Raw genomic sequence first — 18,410 nt, forward strand, 5'->3', positions numbered from 1 at the left:
GCAATTTCAAGGGGGGCGGACTGTAATGTCCCCATTTTAGCAGTTGACCAAGTGTGTGTGCGTTAGCTTTGTTCTACATGGTCCCGAGGGCTAACGAAGGGTTTAATGGGATCCTGGAGTGTTTTGGCCTAGTCATTTCCAGTTTGGGCCAAGACGAAGTTGATTTACTCATTCAGGCATACTTACTATTTTTAGTAAGTCGGCAGGACATAGTGCAGGTCAATTTTGGTGATTGGATTTGATACTCCTGGGTGAGAGCTTTCCGATGAGCTATCACTCGCATTATTCAGAGTCCAATTGCTAATACATTTTAATGCCTGAAGTTTTATTAAAGTAACATCTAATTTAATTGTAAAATATAAAAGTGTTACTTTAATATTTATTTTATGGGGATGTGTACCCAAGGGAGACATAAGGAGTATTTTAATATATGTTACACATCTTTTATCCCACATTGCCCATATGAGTTGAGCGGACCCTTGGAAATAGAATAAAAGGAAGCATTTGTGGCTTCATTAGACAGGTTGAATATGAGAAGAAATTGGTGTGTGAGTTGCAGCTCCGTTCTTGGCATTTGAGGACGTTTATCCTTTCTTGTAACATTCTAGACGTCATTCCCTTGGGGTTTGGCTTTTGGAATTCTTTGTTATCGGTTTCATTATTAGGCAGTTTAGTTGCATTTCCAGCTATAGGCAGATTTGATATTTTTCTCATATCTTCTTCACTACTTTTCCGACGCTTATGCCGCTTTGAGGGAATGATATTACGAAAGTAGTGGACTGATTGAAGGACAAAGTACTATAGCAGCACTATTCTTGCGGCACTGTAGCAGCAAGTTCGAAAGCATGGGCTGGAGTATTATGTCAATAATTCTGAAGTAATTAGTGAGTTGATAAATCTGCCATGTATTTGGTTTTATGAATTCTGAAAATAACATTTTATTGGCAGCAGTTCATTTCCACTTTGCATATTATTGTAGTTTTTTTCTTGTTTATGTTCTATGATACCAATTCCATGCACAAAACACAACAAACAAATAAACGTTTGATTTCCGGAGTTATAAGGGGTTTAAAACATTAAACAGAGAAATAAGAGGTTGAATGCAAACTGTTTGACATAATTCCTTTCAGCAATTTGGTTTAGTTTTTTGGGGCAATTTTTTTGCAATTTTTACCCAAATCGATTTTGCTATGCCAATTAGAAATTTTTTGACAAAAATAAAATAAAATTGCTTCTAGAGCCAAAAATTGATTTTTGCAATTTAGCTTCATTTCTACAAAATTAAAATTTTCACCAAAGCAAAATTTAAGATTTTCCAGAACTCAAGTCTAACAAAATTTTCCTTTTGAAAGATTATTCAAATTTATACAATTATATCCGGATTTTCAAAAGAAAACATCTAAGTACAAATTTACAATTTTATTTTGCCAAATATTGCTCTTTAAAATTTTGTCCAGCCTAAGGATGAAATTGGTGGCTCTAGAAAATCAAGCGAAACCAGGTGAAAATAAGCTAAGTCTCTCCCACTGGCCTGAAGGTGTCCAAGGCTCAAAAATCTCAAAAAATCGGAAAATGTTGGACAATCCAAAAATTCGCCAAGCGACTAAAAAAAAGGGGTCCCCAAAAAATTTTGGGGCGATGGTGTGAGAACCTCACAACATCCTCCAACTCCAAAGCCAGAATACCCCAACATGCAAGATAGCCAGCCAACCAAGGATGCTCCTACATCAAACACCCCAGGTTCGAAAAGATGTTTTTAATAGTTGGAAGAACATCTTCTGGGATTCAACACATAAATCCCAAATTGGTTCTTCACATACATATCCTCCAAGTCCTCAACTTGTACCTTCACATCTATCCTCGGTGTTTCACAGGTTTTCTTTCCACATTGATCTTTAACCCTCTTAGAATTGGCCAACTCAACTCGGCTGCCAATACTCAGGTTCCTCCTATCGAGTTCTTCATTCTACAAAGGAATTAGGGAATGCTTTCTACCACCTTTCACAATTATAAACACATCCTTGACACAATCATGCACAACCCTGTAATCATATTGCCAAGGTCTACCAAGCAACAAATGACAATTGTTCATGTCCACAATATCACACAACACTTGATTCTTATATTGCCCAATTTGGAAATCAACAAGGCATCACTCTTTCACTTCCAAAGCATCCCCACCTTGCAACCAGCCAATCCTATAAGGATAAGGATGTCTTAGTCTTTCCAAACCAAGTTTTTGAACCATCTCCTCACCAACAAGGTTGTCAGTACTACCACCATCCACAATCAAATTGCAAACTTCACCACTAGACTTACAACAAGTCCTGAACAAACTAGTCCTTTGACAAGATTCTAGTGTCCTCTGACCAATCAGTACTCACCGAACTAGCAAACTCTCTCCTTGCTCAGGTTGACTGTCATGATCCTCAACTTCATTCACAACAGCAGCTCTTTTGTCACCAGCCTTAGGACATTCATAAGATCCGTGTCCTACTTCACCACATTTGTAGGAAGTACCCTTAAACTCACCTCTATCTGTATCCTCCTCTTTTGATCAACAGGTTTTGATTCATCTTCAGCACTCGGTTTAGCTTTTACCGAGCTATCCTGCTTCTCCTTCCCTTTGGAATTACCTTGACTTTTCCTCTTCACTTATCTTTTGCCTTCAGGGCATACTGATAAGTATCCTCAACGGAATCAATTTTCAACATGCCAACCTCGTATTGGATATTGAATCTCAAACCATTAATGTACCGAGCTACCTTCTCCTTTGACAATTCTCTATACCCAGATCAAATAGTCAACTTGTAGAACTCCTCGGCATAATCTTTCACAGTCATCTTTCTATTTCAAATTCTGCAACCTCTTGAACAACTCAAGTTCATTATCAACAAGAATGAACTTAGCCTTCAATTTAGTTACTATCAACCTCCATCTAGTGATCTTCATTTCACCTTCCTCCTCTATATCTCTTTGCAGTTCTTTCCACCAAAGAGGAGCATATCTTTTTAGCTTAGTTTGTGCCAACCTTACTCTGAGTGGATCCTCAAGCTCAAAGTAGTCTTCCAATTCACCAATCCAATCAATCAGGTCTTCAGGATTCAAAGTATTTGAGAAATTAGAAACCTCCATCTTATGCTTCAACTTCAACTAAGATCCAGGTCTAGCAAACTGACCAACCCTATTTCCCATAGGTCTCTCCACACAATTAGTTCCGTCCTCACCACTCGATCCAACAACTTCAAAGTCTTCAACAACCTCCTCATAACCATCTTCAGTACCCACATGCTGAGATACACCACCTATAGCACTTATAATTTCAGCAATCATATCACTCTTCATCAATGCCATCTCAGATCTGAATTCTACTTTAATCTTCTTTGAGATCCTTTCTTTCACAATATCACTTCTTCTTGGAGACATCTTCCAAGATCCTTGCAAACCCAAAGCAATAAATCCACAAATCCAGAAGGTCAATCAACTCCACAAGATCAACCTTCACTTACAACCTTCTCCCAAGTCCTGGTGCAAACTGCCTCAACGTCAACACTCGGTCTATACACTCAAGAACAACTGTGCTTTGATACCACCTGATGCAACTTGAATTCAAGGTTACCCCTATTGGAGGTAATTCGGATCCTTGCAAATAACCACACAGTGGAAACACAACAACAATGCAAGATCTGATACCAATTCTCAACACTTGATTCATAAAATAACTATTTACATGCAATATGCCTGGCTGTAAGGCCTTCCGGGTTAGGGCCAAATACAAAAGAAATTACAAAAACAGTTCTGCAAGATCCCTCAAGATCCAATCCTTGCTAGTCCAGATCCACACTCTGGTAGAAAACCCCAAGGAAATCTCAACTTGTGCTCAAAAGACCACCAAGCAATCTCCTGATTTGCCAAGCCTCAGCTACTAGCCCTTCTTAAAATTCACTCCTATACTTCATCCTTGTCTCCAAGCTGGATGACCATACCAATCTACCTTATAGATTCCACAAGACACCCTTACTTATACCCAACTAAGCCACAAGTCGGCCTAACCCATTACAAATTAAAATAAACCCTTACATTAAATATATGCATAAGCCACAAGTCGGCTACAACACTCATTAAATACCTACAATCCAAATTAAATGCCAAAAGTCGGCTCACAGACAACTCGGTCACCACAGAGACCAAGACCAAACCGACTGTCAGAAACCACCACCGAGCTTTGATCCCTACAAATAACCACACAGTGGAAACACAACAACAATGCAAAATCTGATACCAATTCTCAACACTTGATTCATAAAATAATTGTTTATATACAATATACCTGGCTGTAAGGCCTTCTGAGTTAGGGCCAAATACAAAAGAAATTACAAAAACAGTTCTACAAGGTCCTTCAAGATCCAACTCAATCCTAATCCCAGCTAGTCCAGATCCACACTCTGGTAGAAAACCCCAAGGAAATCTCAACTTGTGCTCAAAAGCCCACCAAGCAATCTCCTGATTTGCCAAGCCTCAGCTACTAGCTCTTCTCAAAATTCACTCCTACACTTCATCTTCGTCTCCAAGCTGGATGGCCATACCAATCTTCCTTAAGACTCCACAAGACACCCCTACTTATACCCAACTAAGCCACAAGTCGGCTACAACACTCATTAAATACCTACAACCCAAATTAAATGCCAAAAGTCGGCTCATAGACAACTCAGTCACCACAGAGACCAAGACCAAACCAAGTGTCAGAAACCACCATTGAGCTCCATCATTGACCAAGCCAACTTAGGCAACACTACTGCCGAGTCCCAGTGCAAACCAAGCCACGGTATACGTTGAGTTCCTCCTACATGGACCGAGTCCCTTCACTGACCAAGCAACTTAGGCAACACTAATGTCAAGCTCCCAGTGTAAACTGAGCTTATAGTATCTGCCAAGTGCCCCAAGCATCGCCGAACGCCTTCATTAACTGAGTCACTCGGTTAACACAACCACCCTGAACAACTCGGTATCAACTGAGTACCAACTCTTAACTGACCGAGTCCTCGAACTCCAAAGCCAGAATACCCCAACATGTAGGATTGCCAGCCAACCAAGGATGCTCTTGCATCAGTTTTTGCCACAATTATAATGCTTTACTATGCCTAATGTGGACTTAAACCTAGGGCTTCCCATTGGAAGTCTTGTATATTTATAACTTGAACTCAACCATTTGTTTATACTCCTTACACATTGTATAAGCCCTTTATTGAGTATTCTTCAATAGCTCAAATCTTTAATATTTTTAGTCCTATTTCTATGCAGTTTTGTATTGGTTCAAACTAGACAGCTTTCTGTTTATAGGATAAACAAATTTGATTTGTTTAAGAATAGAATACTCATAAAAAAGAAATTTTATTTCTTATTAAACACACATTTAGGGAGGGTTAAAATTTGCTCTTTCGTTTGGTGAACAAGGTTCTCCCACACATTACGAAATTTTGCTTTTCTATAGTAGATCAGCGAACATAAGACTTTCAAAAGATTTTTTACTTTGACTAGAGACGCCTTTTCCTCTCTCATATGACTTCGATATATAATTGGAAATCCTCTCTAACTTTCTTCCATGTCTTCTTTCCTTCTGTTAACATTCTCATCACTCTCTCTATCTTTTCACTTTAAAAACTCCTACCAAATACCTTCAAAATACCTCCAAATTTGTCCTCACACTTATTTTGCCTTTCACAGTATCCATTTTTATCGTTTGTTTTACTTTCCATTTACATTTATGTTTCCCTTTTCTTTGACCCATAACTTTAAGCACATCTTTTTTCTCACTTATGTTCATGCTGCCTTCTTGTAGTTCTGGTCTTCTCTGACATAATTCTTTCCCTCTTCACTATAGCCTTCACCTTAACCCTATAATGTCTAACCTTCTTTCTATCCCTACTATTTAAAGAAGCCAACATGCTATTTGACCATGACAGTTATTATGCTCTAATGGAATCCCATAAATGTCAAAAGATTGCGTCACACGTGCAAGTTTTCAGAAATGAGGTTAGCTTCCATGAGGATGGCATTGGAACGCTCTTGTTTTGCTTGATGCCTTAAGCCAAACAATCTTATCTCATTGTTAATGCCCCCTTTCTGAAATGAGATTTAATAATAAATACTAATAGTAAAATTAAAATTAAATTAAATAAGAAAATATCATTATAAATTAATCAAGTTTGATGAAAGGTCATGAGGCATGCCATGAAGAGTTGTTACTTCCTCAACATAATATATGAAAGGGAGTAGAGTTCATTTGAAAGGGCATATAGGCAGGAAAAGAAGGGAACAAAGAAATTAACTTTAAGGGAGGCGTTAATGGAAGAAGATAAGGAAGAGATTCTCAAAGGGGTGATAATGATGGAGGGTTGTAAGTTGTGATCATTATTAAGATGTGGGACTCTACCTAACATTGGATTAAATAAAGGGGATAAGGTTTCATCTGAGGGGGAGATAAAAGGGGAGATCAGTTTGGGGAATAATATATTATTCTCCAAAGGCAACAATGCAAAATGGTGACCCTTTCTTATGAAAGGTGGCGACCCTTCTATCAATAAGGTATAAAGGAGAATTTATTCCAAGAATTGAAGGGGACATTAGAAGGAAAATGGCAGACTTGGAGCAGAATGAAACAGCAAGAAATCGTCAAAGAACATCAAGAGAGATTCAAGTACCTACAGCAGTTGGTGATCTAGTAAGAATAGTGGCAATCAAAGCAAGGAAATGCATTGAACTGAACAAGAATAAATCAATCAAGGAGATCTGATCTGAGTAATAAATATTCAGGCCAGACAGCCAATTAAGCAATCTACAAGTACTTTGGTTGATCCCAATTTGGGGACATTACAATGGGGCTCAGAGCATCGTTCCTGCCAGCATGATGGGTGAATAGTGTTTGAAGCAACTAAAGGATATCTTTCCTATTTATAGCCGAGTTAAGAGCGGATGTAAAAGAGGGTTATGTGAAATCCCAAAGGAATTCATAAGCAGATTCTTGAAGCATATAAGAGCAGATATAGAGCTGTCCTAGATTGGAGAAATAAAGAGTTTTAAATTTCTTTTGAAGCAATTGGAGAAGATCTATGGGACATATTGAGAAAATGTTTGAAGCATATATTTCCTTCACAAACTTTTTATGTAACTGTTTAAATCGCATAGTTAGAGATGTGATGTATTGAAATATATTTTACACCTGTTGGTGGGTTAATGTAATTTATGGTAATATTAGCAACTAATGTTTTGTTGTATCATACCTGGTATGGCAAGAAGATTATGTCTAACTACCTTTGTGTGTCTAAGTGGTTGGATCACCCTCAGAAAGGGAGGGGGAGTATCATCAAAGAGAAGGGGACAATACACGAGGAAAGGTCAAAGTTGTCATCCTTGCCAAGAGCCAAGAGATGAGTAAAACCTTAGGGTTTGTTTGATTACCTTAGGGTCATAGGGTCAAGGTAGTGGTTGTAAGTTGTCAGTCATTTAAATGGTCTGGTGAAGGCAATCCTTGTCCTATTCAATCTTATTATTTGAAAATGTAATTAAACATTTGAAGACAAATTTCTATAGAAATATATAAAGAAATGGAAATAGAACCTGTATATATATATATATATATATATATATATAGAGAGAGAGAGAGAGAGAGAGAGAGAGAGAGAGAGAGAGAGAGAGAGAGCCCAAGATTAACTATTATTATGTGCTATGATTTATTATTATTATTTATTAAGCTCGAGTAGACTCGAACCCAAGACCTCCTAGATAAGAGGCTGCTTGTAGGCTCTTGCCTGAAATATAACCTTAGTATTATAACTCGAAGAACTCAATTATTCAATCAATCATATAATGATAACTTCTTGGTTATATATATATATATATATGTAAGTGAGGAGCATAAAATATTTTCATATATATACAAATATGTATTTATATATATCCACTCATGAAGTAATACAGTCGATGAATGTATGTATATATGCTATATGCTTATATATATAAGGTATGCGACTCAATTATACACAAACACACACACGCACACTCTAATTATACAATTGCATTCTCATTATATCATCTATAGAATTGAGATTTGAATTCTTTGACCAACAGCTTCAATCTGAGTTGGCACTTTCAAACTTCCATGCAGGGAGGCCACGGGTGGTGTCGTACTGCCACTCACCTTCATTGCGGGAGAGTTACAAAGATTGTAACTCTCCTTTTTGCTGCACGTAGTCCTCCAAAGATCGATGGTTTCATCAAAGAACTGATGTTATTATTAAGACTTTGCATCTTGGACCGAGTGACTCTTCATACTATTCACTTAGTTCAAGAATATATTTGTCTGCATATTATAGTGTAGAATTTCTCTAGATTACTCGTTGATTGATTAATACCACAGTAATTAGTATTGTTTCAGAGGACCGTGTTGAGGAAACTTCATTGTTGTTATTATCTCATCAACCATTCAGGCATATCGATCCACTTTCAATCAGTGATTCTTATATGAATCATTAGTTGGAATGCCATGATCATATTGTATTGAGTTACAGTTAATAATCATTGGCATAATCTAGAATCAATTGGCATTTTTGTATTGAATTCCTCATCAAGTAACCGATTGCACTTCTATTGATTCAAAAGAATAACTCATCATCGAGAATTGTTTTACATTCTGTTTTGAATCAAAAGAGCCATTCATAGTCAAGTACTGATAACTTTCTGTTGTTGATTTGAAAGAGTTAAAATCAAGTTCTGTTTTACATTGCATGACAGTTATTGAATCATAGGAGAAATTCATTATCAAATATTGAACTGTTGCTTATCTGTTGTAAAGAAATCAATACAGAAATGCTTTTGGAAACAAACACTTATCTCTATAATTATATTAGTCATTCTAATTGCCTCCTTTATCTTGATCTGATAAATAATATAGAGACTTCGTCTCATAGATATAAATCAAGCTGTAACTGAACATAATAGATAAAAGATAGAAACCAAGTGAATGCATTCCTTGCAATCTGCATTCTCTGCAATATTGCACAAGATAAATTTCAAGCATTCAAGGATCAATTACACAATCATCACTCACCAATAAACTGAATCAGCATTCACACAATCATTACTCATCACTCATCACTCCATAAATTCCACATTCATTCAATCATTTTTCACCAATATATTAAATCATCAAATCAAAGGAAACCATTCAATCATCCATCAAACATTGATTTGGAATCAAGCAAACAAACCAACAATCTATTCTTCCATCAATTCAATGCCCATATTAATCATTCAAACATCAATCAAGAAATCAATAATGGCGAAGCAAGGGAGGAAATACAAGGAGGGAGAAAATGATATGAGGTTCTTTTAAGTAGGCCATCTCATGGTGGATGGCTGGAGGCTTGCCACATGTGGCCAAGAGGGCAAGGTGTATCCCGCCCTCGGGCTCAGATGGGAAGGATGCTTCAAGCATCCTATTGCAGTTTCCTCTCTGACCTCTACAATGGTTGATCATTGGCATGGATTCAAAGGAGTCTCAGTTATAGGAGGGCAAATAAGGTGGCATAAATAAGGAGGGCAAGTACAAACTTCCTCACTAGGTAGACCATTTCATGAAGTATAGATGGCGGAAGATCACATGAAGCCAAGAGGGATGATATAACTACTCTTGGGCCTAGGGTGAGGTTTGCTTCAGACACCCTATAGTCACATGTCCTTGGCCAAGCTCCATTTTGTTGGACCCAAATAATGAATTATATATATCATATAACTAAGATGATTCTGCATATGTTCTTTAACCCTATCAGTAATAATCGATTTTATGAATTGTATCTTCAATAGTTGTCTAACATGATTGCAGGATGTCAACTAGGATCTATCTTGCTTTTGCATTCTTTGGGTAAAGTTATAGCTTTAACTATATTATGTGCCTTGTTTTTATTGAACTTGTGATTCTAGAGCAAAATATAAGGTAATCCCAAAAGGGGACATTGCAGATTTAGGTGTTTATACAATGCGTTGTAGTGGGTAATCTTTTCTTCAATTTGGGCTGAGCCAAAACCAAGAGAGTCATTCTAAAGCTTTCCTAGATAGAATTTTTTTTAGAGGAATGAAATGATATGTCTAAACCAATTGGTAATATACCCAATGTATGAGGAAACCCAAAATTTGTCACTAATTTCATGGCTACTAACTACTAACAACACCTTTGATTTAAGTTGATAATATACTGTTGGATATGCACCGACATATAATAGCAGATTAATTTCCCCACATGTGAACCCTTTAAGTAAAGTATACACATGCATGAATAAACAATAATCACACACACATGATCTCAAACACATTTTGTAAATAATTAATTTCTATTTTGCATGAAATAAGGCGTAAGTTGTTAAGTTACTCTATCAATATAAAACTAATATAGCATTAAGTCGTTTACTGCCTCTATGGATATATAATTACTATATCACAATAAATTGGTTTATACATGTACTATTGATTCACATGCAAATAATAGAGTAATTGAGAAGATTTAACAATTGTTTAATCATTCATTCAATGCTTTGTGCTCTTATGCTCTTATACAAAATTACTATTAGTGAGAGGAATTACTTTCCAACAATACCCTCCCTTTTCTTGACCACAAGAGAGGCATATATTTGCTGATGGTGGCGAAGGGATTCCAACCATTGGTAACTACCCAGATTCAAATTTAATCAGTTGACTAAGCATAACTACACTTATTGACTAACCAAAAGTTCTGTATAAGTACTGTATTTTAGCTATCTACATCAGCCATGCCAAAAAGAAATGCAGATGACACAACTTAAACAACCATTGCCAGGAAACCAAAAAGTGTTGGCTGATTGAAATGAAGATTTAGCTCCTTTTTTTTGTGCATTTAGTTTTTCTTTATTTATAAATCTAAACTTGAAATCCATTTCATTTTTTCTGCTAATCTCATAGAATTGAGCATTGTGTATTAAAAGATATTTTCCTAGATTTCTTAACTTCAAAAACTTCTTGGAATCTGAGGTTAGTTCAGCTGATTATTCACCTGTTTATCTGCACCTTGAAACAGAAATGTGTTGGGGAATTTTTTGGGTAAGTAAAAATGTTGATTATTCATTTTTGAAACAAATCGTGATGTACTTGGAAGAAAGTGAAGAAGCAGTGGTTTCTAAAATATGCTATGAGCTACTATCCAAGCACATTTAATCAACACTACAAAAACAAATTATTTTCCAAGTCTTTTTAATCAACACTAGACCATGAAATGTCTTATTTATTTTGAAGATATATTTAACACTTCTAATAATGCCTAGTTTTTATGTTCAATAAATTTGCTAAATCATCAGAACATGGATGCACTTTCTTCTTTCAACATTATTTTATCTGTTGAACAACAAAGTTATTCCAACGGCATCACATATGTCATAAACAATATATTTTTACACTTTTCTGCTTCTAACTACCAAAATTCTAAACTATTGGAATTGTTGATTCAGTTGGAGGAGTTTGAGAGGGCATTTATGAATGCAAATTTGAAAGATCTTAGAACAGAACGAGCTCTTGCAAGATACCGTCCTTTTATCAAGGCCATAAGTCATCAGATATCTTTAGTAGAAAATGATTTAAGGAATTCAGGAAATGAAGAAGATGGATATTGTCTACATGCTGTTAGCATTGGTGATGGGGAGAGAGATGAACTTGCCAATTTTTTGTTGGGAGATCAAATTACAGGAAAGAATGATCAGAATGGGTACATTTGTCCAAGAGATGAATACCAAACTAAAGGATTGACTTGTCAAGAGAGGGTACAAGCATCAAGGGTTGAGGACCTTCATCAAAATCTGTTGTTTGGATCACAACTGCATGGTTTTCAGGAAAGCAATGATCTCATGGATTGTATACAAGAAGTGAAAAATACTCTTGTTCCTGACAGGGGATTTTGCTCTGCAGATCAGCCTATTTCCAATGAGGATATTAAAAAAGGTGATGTCAGTCACAGGAATGGGAGCATTGAAAATGGACTTTTTGACTGGAATGATGGATTGAATTTTATCTCTGATAGAGAACATAATAACAGAAATCAGAGCTGGAATTCACGGCTTCTTTCCAGTTGGCAGTACCTTGGAGGCAAGCTACAGCATTCGAAAAGTGGCCTGAAAAAATATAAAGATGGAGAATCAGGTTCAATGGGAAATTCTCAAAAGAGAAGTTTTATTGGCCGTGTTCAAAAATCTTCTTCCGACTTGGAGAAGGTTATGCTCTTTTTCTGAACATTGGACTTGAATGTCTCATATTTTTTTATGCCATTTTATAGCACTTATTGAATACATTTTTTTTGTTTTAGGTAGTTTATGCCGATCATCTTTTCTAAATTTATTAGGTGATACTTATCAGTTTTAAATTTTCAGGTCACACAATTTCCTTTACTGCACCTGACCCAATGTCCATGGAGTGAATTTTTATACAAATATTGAAATGAAAATATGGAATCGGCATGATAATGATTCCATATGTCCTCTATTATTATTGATTTTATGTTTTAAATCCCACTAACCTACTTCTGGTCTTTTGTGGACATTAATGTTCTTTCTTTCTGTGAGCAAAAGCTTACAAGAGTATTTTATAAAGAATTAGCCTTTTCACTTGAGAAGTGAAACATTGAAACTGAGACTAGTCTGAGGGTGAATGTTCAAGATATTTTCCCTTTCTGGTTATGGTACATTTGTTTTCTTCAGAAGGGACGTATGCAGCAAATGGTTTTGCATTGATTTTTCTACATATTAAGGAACACAAATGTAGTTAAATTACATTGATTTTGCTATTGTGCATACGTAGGACTTAATCATTATCTGTACCAAGATCACAGCAAATAAAATAGTTACATGTACTGAAATATCAGGTGATACACAACCTTTTGCCTTCTTAACATTCGAGTTTAAGATTTCTTAATAATTTCATGTTAAACTCATCCCAAAGCAAATGACATGATTGCTGAAAATTTAAAAACCGTTTAAAGTTCCCTTTCTCCACGATTCAAGATGATTTGTTGGTTGCAATATGGGGAGACGAAGATGAAAGCAATTCTATGATGACTTTGCTCATGGGATACATGTAAATTTTGTTGGGTCTTATCTTGGAGCATGTAAGTGATTTCCTCATGGTGGCAATTAATTTTTGAAAGTTGAGGGCCACAACCCAATACAATATCTCTGCAGTATGCATTTTCACTTCCTCTGATTTATGATTGGGTTAGAATTCTATTAATGTGATGTTATAGGAAAAGAAAAATGGTGTTGTAAATATTACATCAAGACACTTGAGAAAATGAATGCAGAACTATGGGTTGATATATTTATTGCATTCATTGTGTTTACTTTTTGATTTAATAAAACCAGTACTTGAGAAATGAATATAAATTTCCATGCATTGCATGTATGTTGCATCCTCATGGTGGCAATTTATGTTTGCAACTTGAGGATTGCAACCCTTAGTTACCGATTTGGGATACGAATTGGATTCAGGCATGTGAATCAGATTCGTGGATTTGTGATTTTTTATTTTACCCATTAGGATTCGTGAGTACACACACACACACACACATATATAAAATATATGTTTATATATAAATATACTAAGATACTGATGCGTGGCTTGAGAGCATGGAAGTCGAAGTGGAGGCGGATGGGCACGTGGAGGTGTCAAGATGCTGTGCAAATGTCATCCGGATGGCATCCAAACGGCATTGCAGGGCATCCTGACACCTCCACGGAAGTCTAATTATAAAACCAAAAGAAAATCACCGTTTTGACTTAGGTTGCAATTAAAACATGTGCGATTTAGGCTTATAATATCATATTTGTTTTTGCCAAACCCTAAAACGGCCCTAAAAGAGGCCTTTCAACCATTCAACCATCATTTTGTTTGCAGTAGGGTGTCCTCTTCTTATTTGGCATTTTGAAGGCAACTTGATTATTTTCGAAGAGGAATGATCGTAGGGCAAGAGTTGGCTTCCACAAGTTCATTAAAACATTAAGAGGTAAGCATTTAATCCTATTCTTGAGTGTTTCAATGAATTGTTTTCAAGCTTGTGAAGAAATCTTTCAAAGTTTTTTTTCAATTTTTTATTAAAGGAATTGAGAAACAAGTCTAGATATCTATTTGAATGGTTTTGTATCATTGTTTTTTAGTTGTATGCTTGATATTCATAGTTATTTTAATGATTTAAATTTATTTAATTTCTTCTTATAGAAAGAAATTACATTGTATTGTGCAAGAATGACTGCCACTGGTAGTTAGAGTTTAGAGTTCAGTGATAGGGCAAGGAGGGGATAATTTCAAAATTGATTTAGGGTCTCTTATATGGAGACATAAAACAAGAATATCACAGGTTGTAGGTGGTGGCTCCTATATTTGGAGTTGTAATTATTGCCAAAGTAACAAAGGAAAGCCTTTCAATATCTCTTATTCTCAGGTAAAACTTCATTTCATGGGCCCTGTTGGTAAAGGTGTTGGAATGTGCAAAGGTGCAGATGGCAAGGGGTTCTCTGATGCACAGATAGCTTTGTTTGTAAAGGAACAAGAGGCTGCTAATCATTTGGTTAAAAGATCAAAAAAGAGTTATTATCAATCTCCGTCCTCAAAAAAGAACAAAATGCAACCACCCACTGAAATGCAACCAATTGTATCTTCCAAACATCCATTCATGCAAGTACCTATATCGAGAGAGGAGGATGAAGTAGAAATTTTTTGCAGCAGCCCAGAAAAGAGGCCCATTGCACTCTGCATTTAAAATGGAGGCAAGAGACCATGTTGATGAAGTCATTGCATGTTGCCTCTATGCTACTGGCCTTCCTTTCAACCTAGTATAATCACCATATTGGAAGGAAATGGTAAGAGCCATCAAAGAAGCACCAGATGATTACACAAGTCCTGGATATGAAAAGGTGTGTACCACACTCTTGCAAAAGGAGAAGTTTCTATAGAGAAAGCACTTCAACCCATTAGAAATTCTTGGAAAACTTAAGGTGTGACAATTATGTCTTAGGGTTGGAAAGATACAAGAAACAGACCATTAATTAATGTGATTGCAGTGTCCCCTAGAGGGGCAATACTTTGAAAGGCAATTGATTGTCAAGGGGAGGTGAAGGATTCACAATTCATCTATAATATTCTCATTGAGGCCATTGATATGGTGGGTAGTGAGAATTTGGTCCAAGTTGTAACAAACAATGCCAAAAATTGCAGGGGAGCTAGTGCTTTGGGTGAGGGTCAATATGACCATATTTTTTGAACACCATGCACCATACACTCCCTCGACTTGATTACGCAATAGATTGGCACTCAAATAGATTGGGTGAAGCAAATATACGAAGAGGGAGAGGACATACAAATGTTTGTAACTAACCACAACATTACACAATCCATTTTTAAAAGATAGTCACAATTGGAGTTACTGCAGGTAAATTAATTTTTTGCAAATTATAAATTTTATGGATTTGTAATTTAGTTAATATTAATAATTTTATCATCAATTGACATATTGTTAACTTGCTTAGGTTGTTGAGACTTGTTTTATTATCTCATGCTATTACTATGAGATGACTTCTAAAGGTGAAAGATGCTTTGAGCCAAATGGTCATTTGTTCTCAATGGAGTGCGTAGAAGGCTTCAAATATAGAAAGAGCCCTCAAGGTTAGGGGTATGATCTTGTATGAACGTTGGTAGGTTTGAGTGCAATATGTATTGGATATCATCAAGCCCATCATGAGTATGCTTTGCTTTGTCGATACAAATACACCTTGCTTGGGATATGTGTATGATGGCATGGACACTATAGTTGAGAAGGTAAAACATTCTATACAAGCACATGAGAGTGACCCTACAGAATGTCAAGCCTTATGCAAAAAAGTGGAAGCAACAATTATTCATCGTTGGGAGAAGATAACTACCTCCTCGCATATGCTTTAACTCCGAGGTATTATAGCAAGGCAGTACTTTCTATGCCAGATAGAATTGCACCATATGCTGATGAAGAGGTTGCTAATGGGTGCTCCAAAGCTTTTGCAAGAATCTTCCAAGATGATGAGATGCATGAAAAGGTGAGGCTAGAGTTTGGCTTATTTGCTTCTGAAGCAAGGCTTAATCCATTTGCAATTAAGGACCAAAATAAAATGGGAGCAATTACATGGTGGTACATGTATGGTCAGCCATACAAGCATCTACAACCTCTTGTAATCAAAATCTTCTCACAATTAAGTTTTGATTTTTGCTTTTAGATTACAACTTGTATTCTGTCATATTGTCATTTACTTTTCATTTGTCTGTTTAATTTAAAAAAATTAATATTGTAAACATAATGTAGGTTGCAAGTTCTTCTCTTGCTGAAAGGAATTGGAGTACATACTCCTATATCCATTCAGTGAAGCGCAACCGATTGGGGTCAAAGAAAGCTAAGGACTTGGTCTACATTCATACCAACTTGCATCTTTTGTCACGTAAGGATGTACTCCCTGAGTGTGCAAACTTGGATGCAACACTTCATGATCTTACTATGATGATGGATGATGGTGATGATAGGTTCGTGATAGATGGTGCATCTAGTGCAAGTGGAACCATTCTTGGTTCAAATGATATGGACCTTGCAGCAGTTGGAGATGAGGAGGATCCAGATTTTTTTGAGAATCCTTATGATTTTGATTAGTGAAACATTGAATCATGAATTATGTTTTTAATTTTGTTGTTTGGATATGGAGTCTAGAACATGAATATTTGTGCCTATGAAGTTTTAATTTGAAGCTTGAACTATTTAATTGACATATGAAAGATCTTGAATCTTGATCAATGATGAAGTATCATATGATATCAAATGATGTATGTTTGTATATTTCCAAGTTTCTAACTCTTAGTTCTTGTATTTATAGTTTTCTTAAAATCCTTACATATATATAATAATATTATATATAAAGAGATATGTTTCCAAATGCATCCGTACCCAAAAAAAATAAAAAATCCCGCATCCTGTATCCGCTTCTGATTTCGTATCCAAATCGGTAACTTAGTAAATATATATATATATATATATATTCCAAGTTTGGCCCTTGGGTCCTTGGGGATTCATGATGGATTTGTGAGGATTTGCGTGGATTCGTGCATGATCCTATTTTTGGACTATGGATTCGTCCGGATTCACGGCCCGTGGATCTAGACAAATCCATAGTCCAAAACAAGGAGTGTGCTCGAGTCCGGCCGAATCCTAGCACTGATCCGGATCCAAAATTGGATCCAACCTCCTAGGCATGAATTTGGTAACTAAGCTGCAACCCAATACAATCTCCAGGGTATGCATTTTTATTTCCCTTGATTTATGAATGGGTCAAAGCTCATTTATGTCATTTAGGTAAAGAAAAATGGCGTCATAAACATTACATCAAGATTCTTAGGAAAATGGATGAATAATCATGGATTGACATATTTACTGCATTCATTGTGTTACCCTTGATATAATTAAACTAGTACTCAAAAAAATGAATAGAAATAACAATGCATACCAAATAGAGTAATAGAATATATTTTTATTTATATGAAATTTTAATAGAAGTAGACCAAAGTTGACTAATGATGATTTGAATTGCTTTTCCTCGACTATGAAAAGACTTTAAAGCACTTGAGGGTTGTCAAACAAAGCACTTAAAGTTGACAAGTGAAAAACACATTGTTGGGTACAAAAAATAAAAAGGTATTTTATGCTAAGTACACATGCATAAGGTGATGTATGACAAGAAACACTATTCACATTTAGTGTAACATCAATCATAGAAAACCATCCATCCAAGATGTCACAATTCAAGAGGTTTCCTTCTGTAAAAGTCAGCAATCGTGTTAGAACTTTGGATCATTTTTCATGGCCATCAACTTCACCATTAGCTCATGACTAAATTGGATTTTAATTTACTTTGAAGGTTTGCTTGATATTGTCTTGTAAGATTCAATACATGGAGAGAAGATAAAGAGAGCCGAGTAGCATGCACACCAATTTGTGTATGTTGTGTTTTTGTTAGAATGAGGGGAAGTTAGTTACATTCTGCAAGTTAACTTTATTAAGGTATTAGACATAGTTTATGCGTTTCAGGACAACATCATAATAAATATATGCCAATTGGCACTTTTCAGTGTAAACATTATAGTAGTAATTATATGCAATGCTTCCTTCCCATGATAACAAAATTGGAGACAACCCAAATATTGTCCAAAAATTTTAAGAACAGAGTAGACCCAAAAGGCTGCCACTAGATCAGTAGATTACTTTTAAGATTTGTTAATTGTAGTGATGATGAACCTTAACATGCTTGGTGCAAGCATGATAAATAGGATTTCTC

At 35.9% G+C, this 18,410-nt stretch overlaps 1 protein-coding gene across 1 annotated transcript in view; it reads left to right on the forward strand.

Annotated features, from left to right (window-relative positions):
* The window catches only part of LOC149541305 (uncharacterized), a 37,661-nt gene that overhangs the window by 10,966 nt on the left and 8,285 nt on the right, over positions 1-18,410 (forward strand). The window contains exon 3 of the mRNA XM_089796596.1: positions 11,532-12,287. Within this exon, the coding sequence (XP_089652722.1) occupies positions 11,532-12,287 (756 nt within the window). The remainder of the gene's footprint in view (positions 1-11,531; positions 12,288-18,410) is intronic.

This window comes from Cupressus sempervirens, chromosome 8 (assembly GCF_028749045.1).
Source record: "Cupressus sempervirens isolate cs-2001-9-10 chromosome 8, ASM2874904v1, whole genome shotgun sequence".
NCBI classification, from domain to species: Eukaryota; Viridiplantae; Streptophyta; class Pinopsida; order Cupressales; family Cupressaceae; genus Cupressus; species Cupressus sempervirens.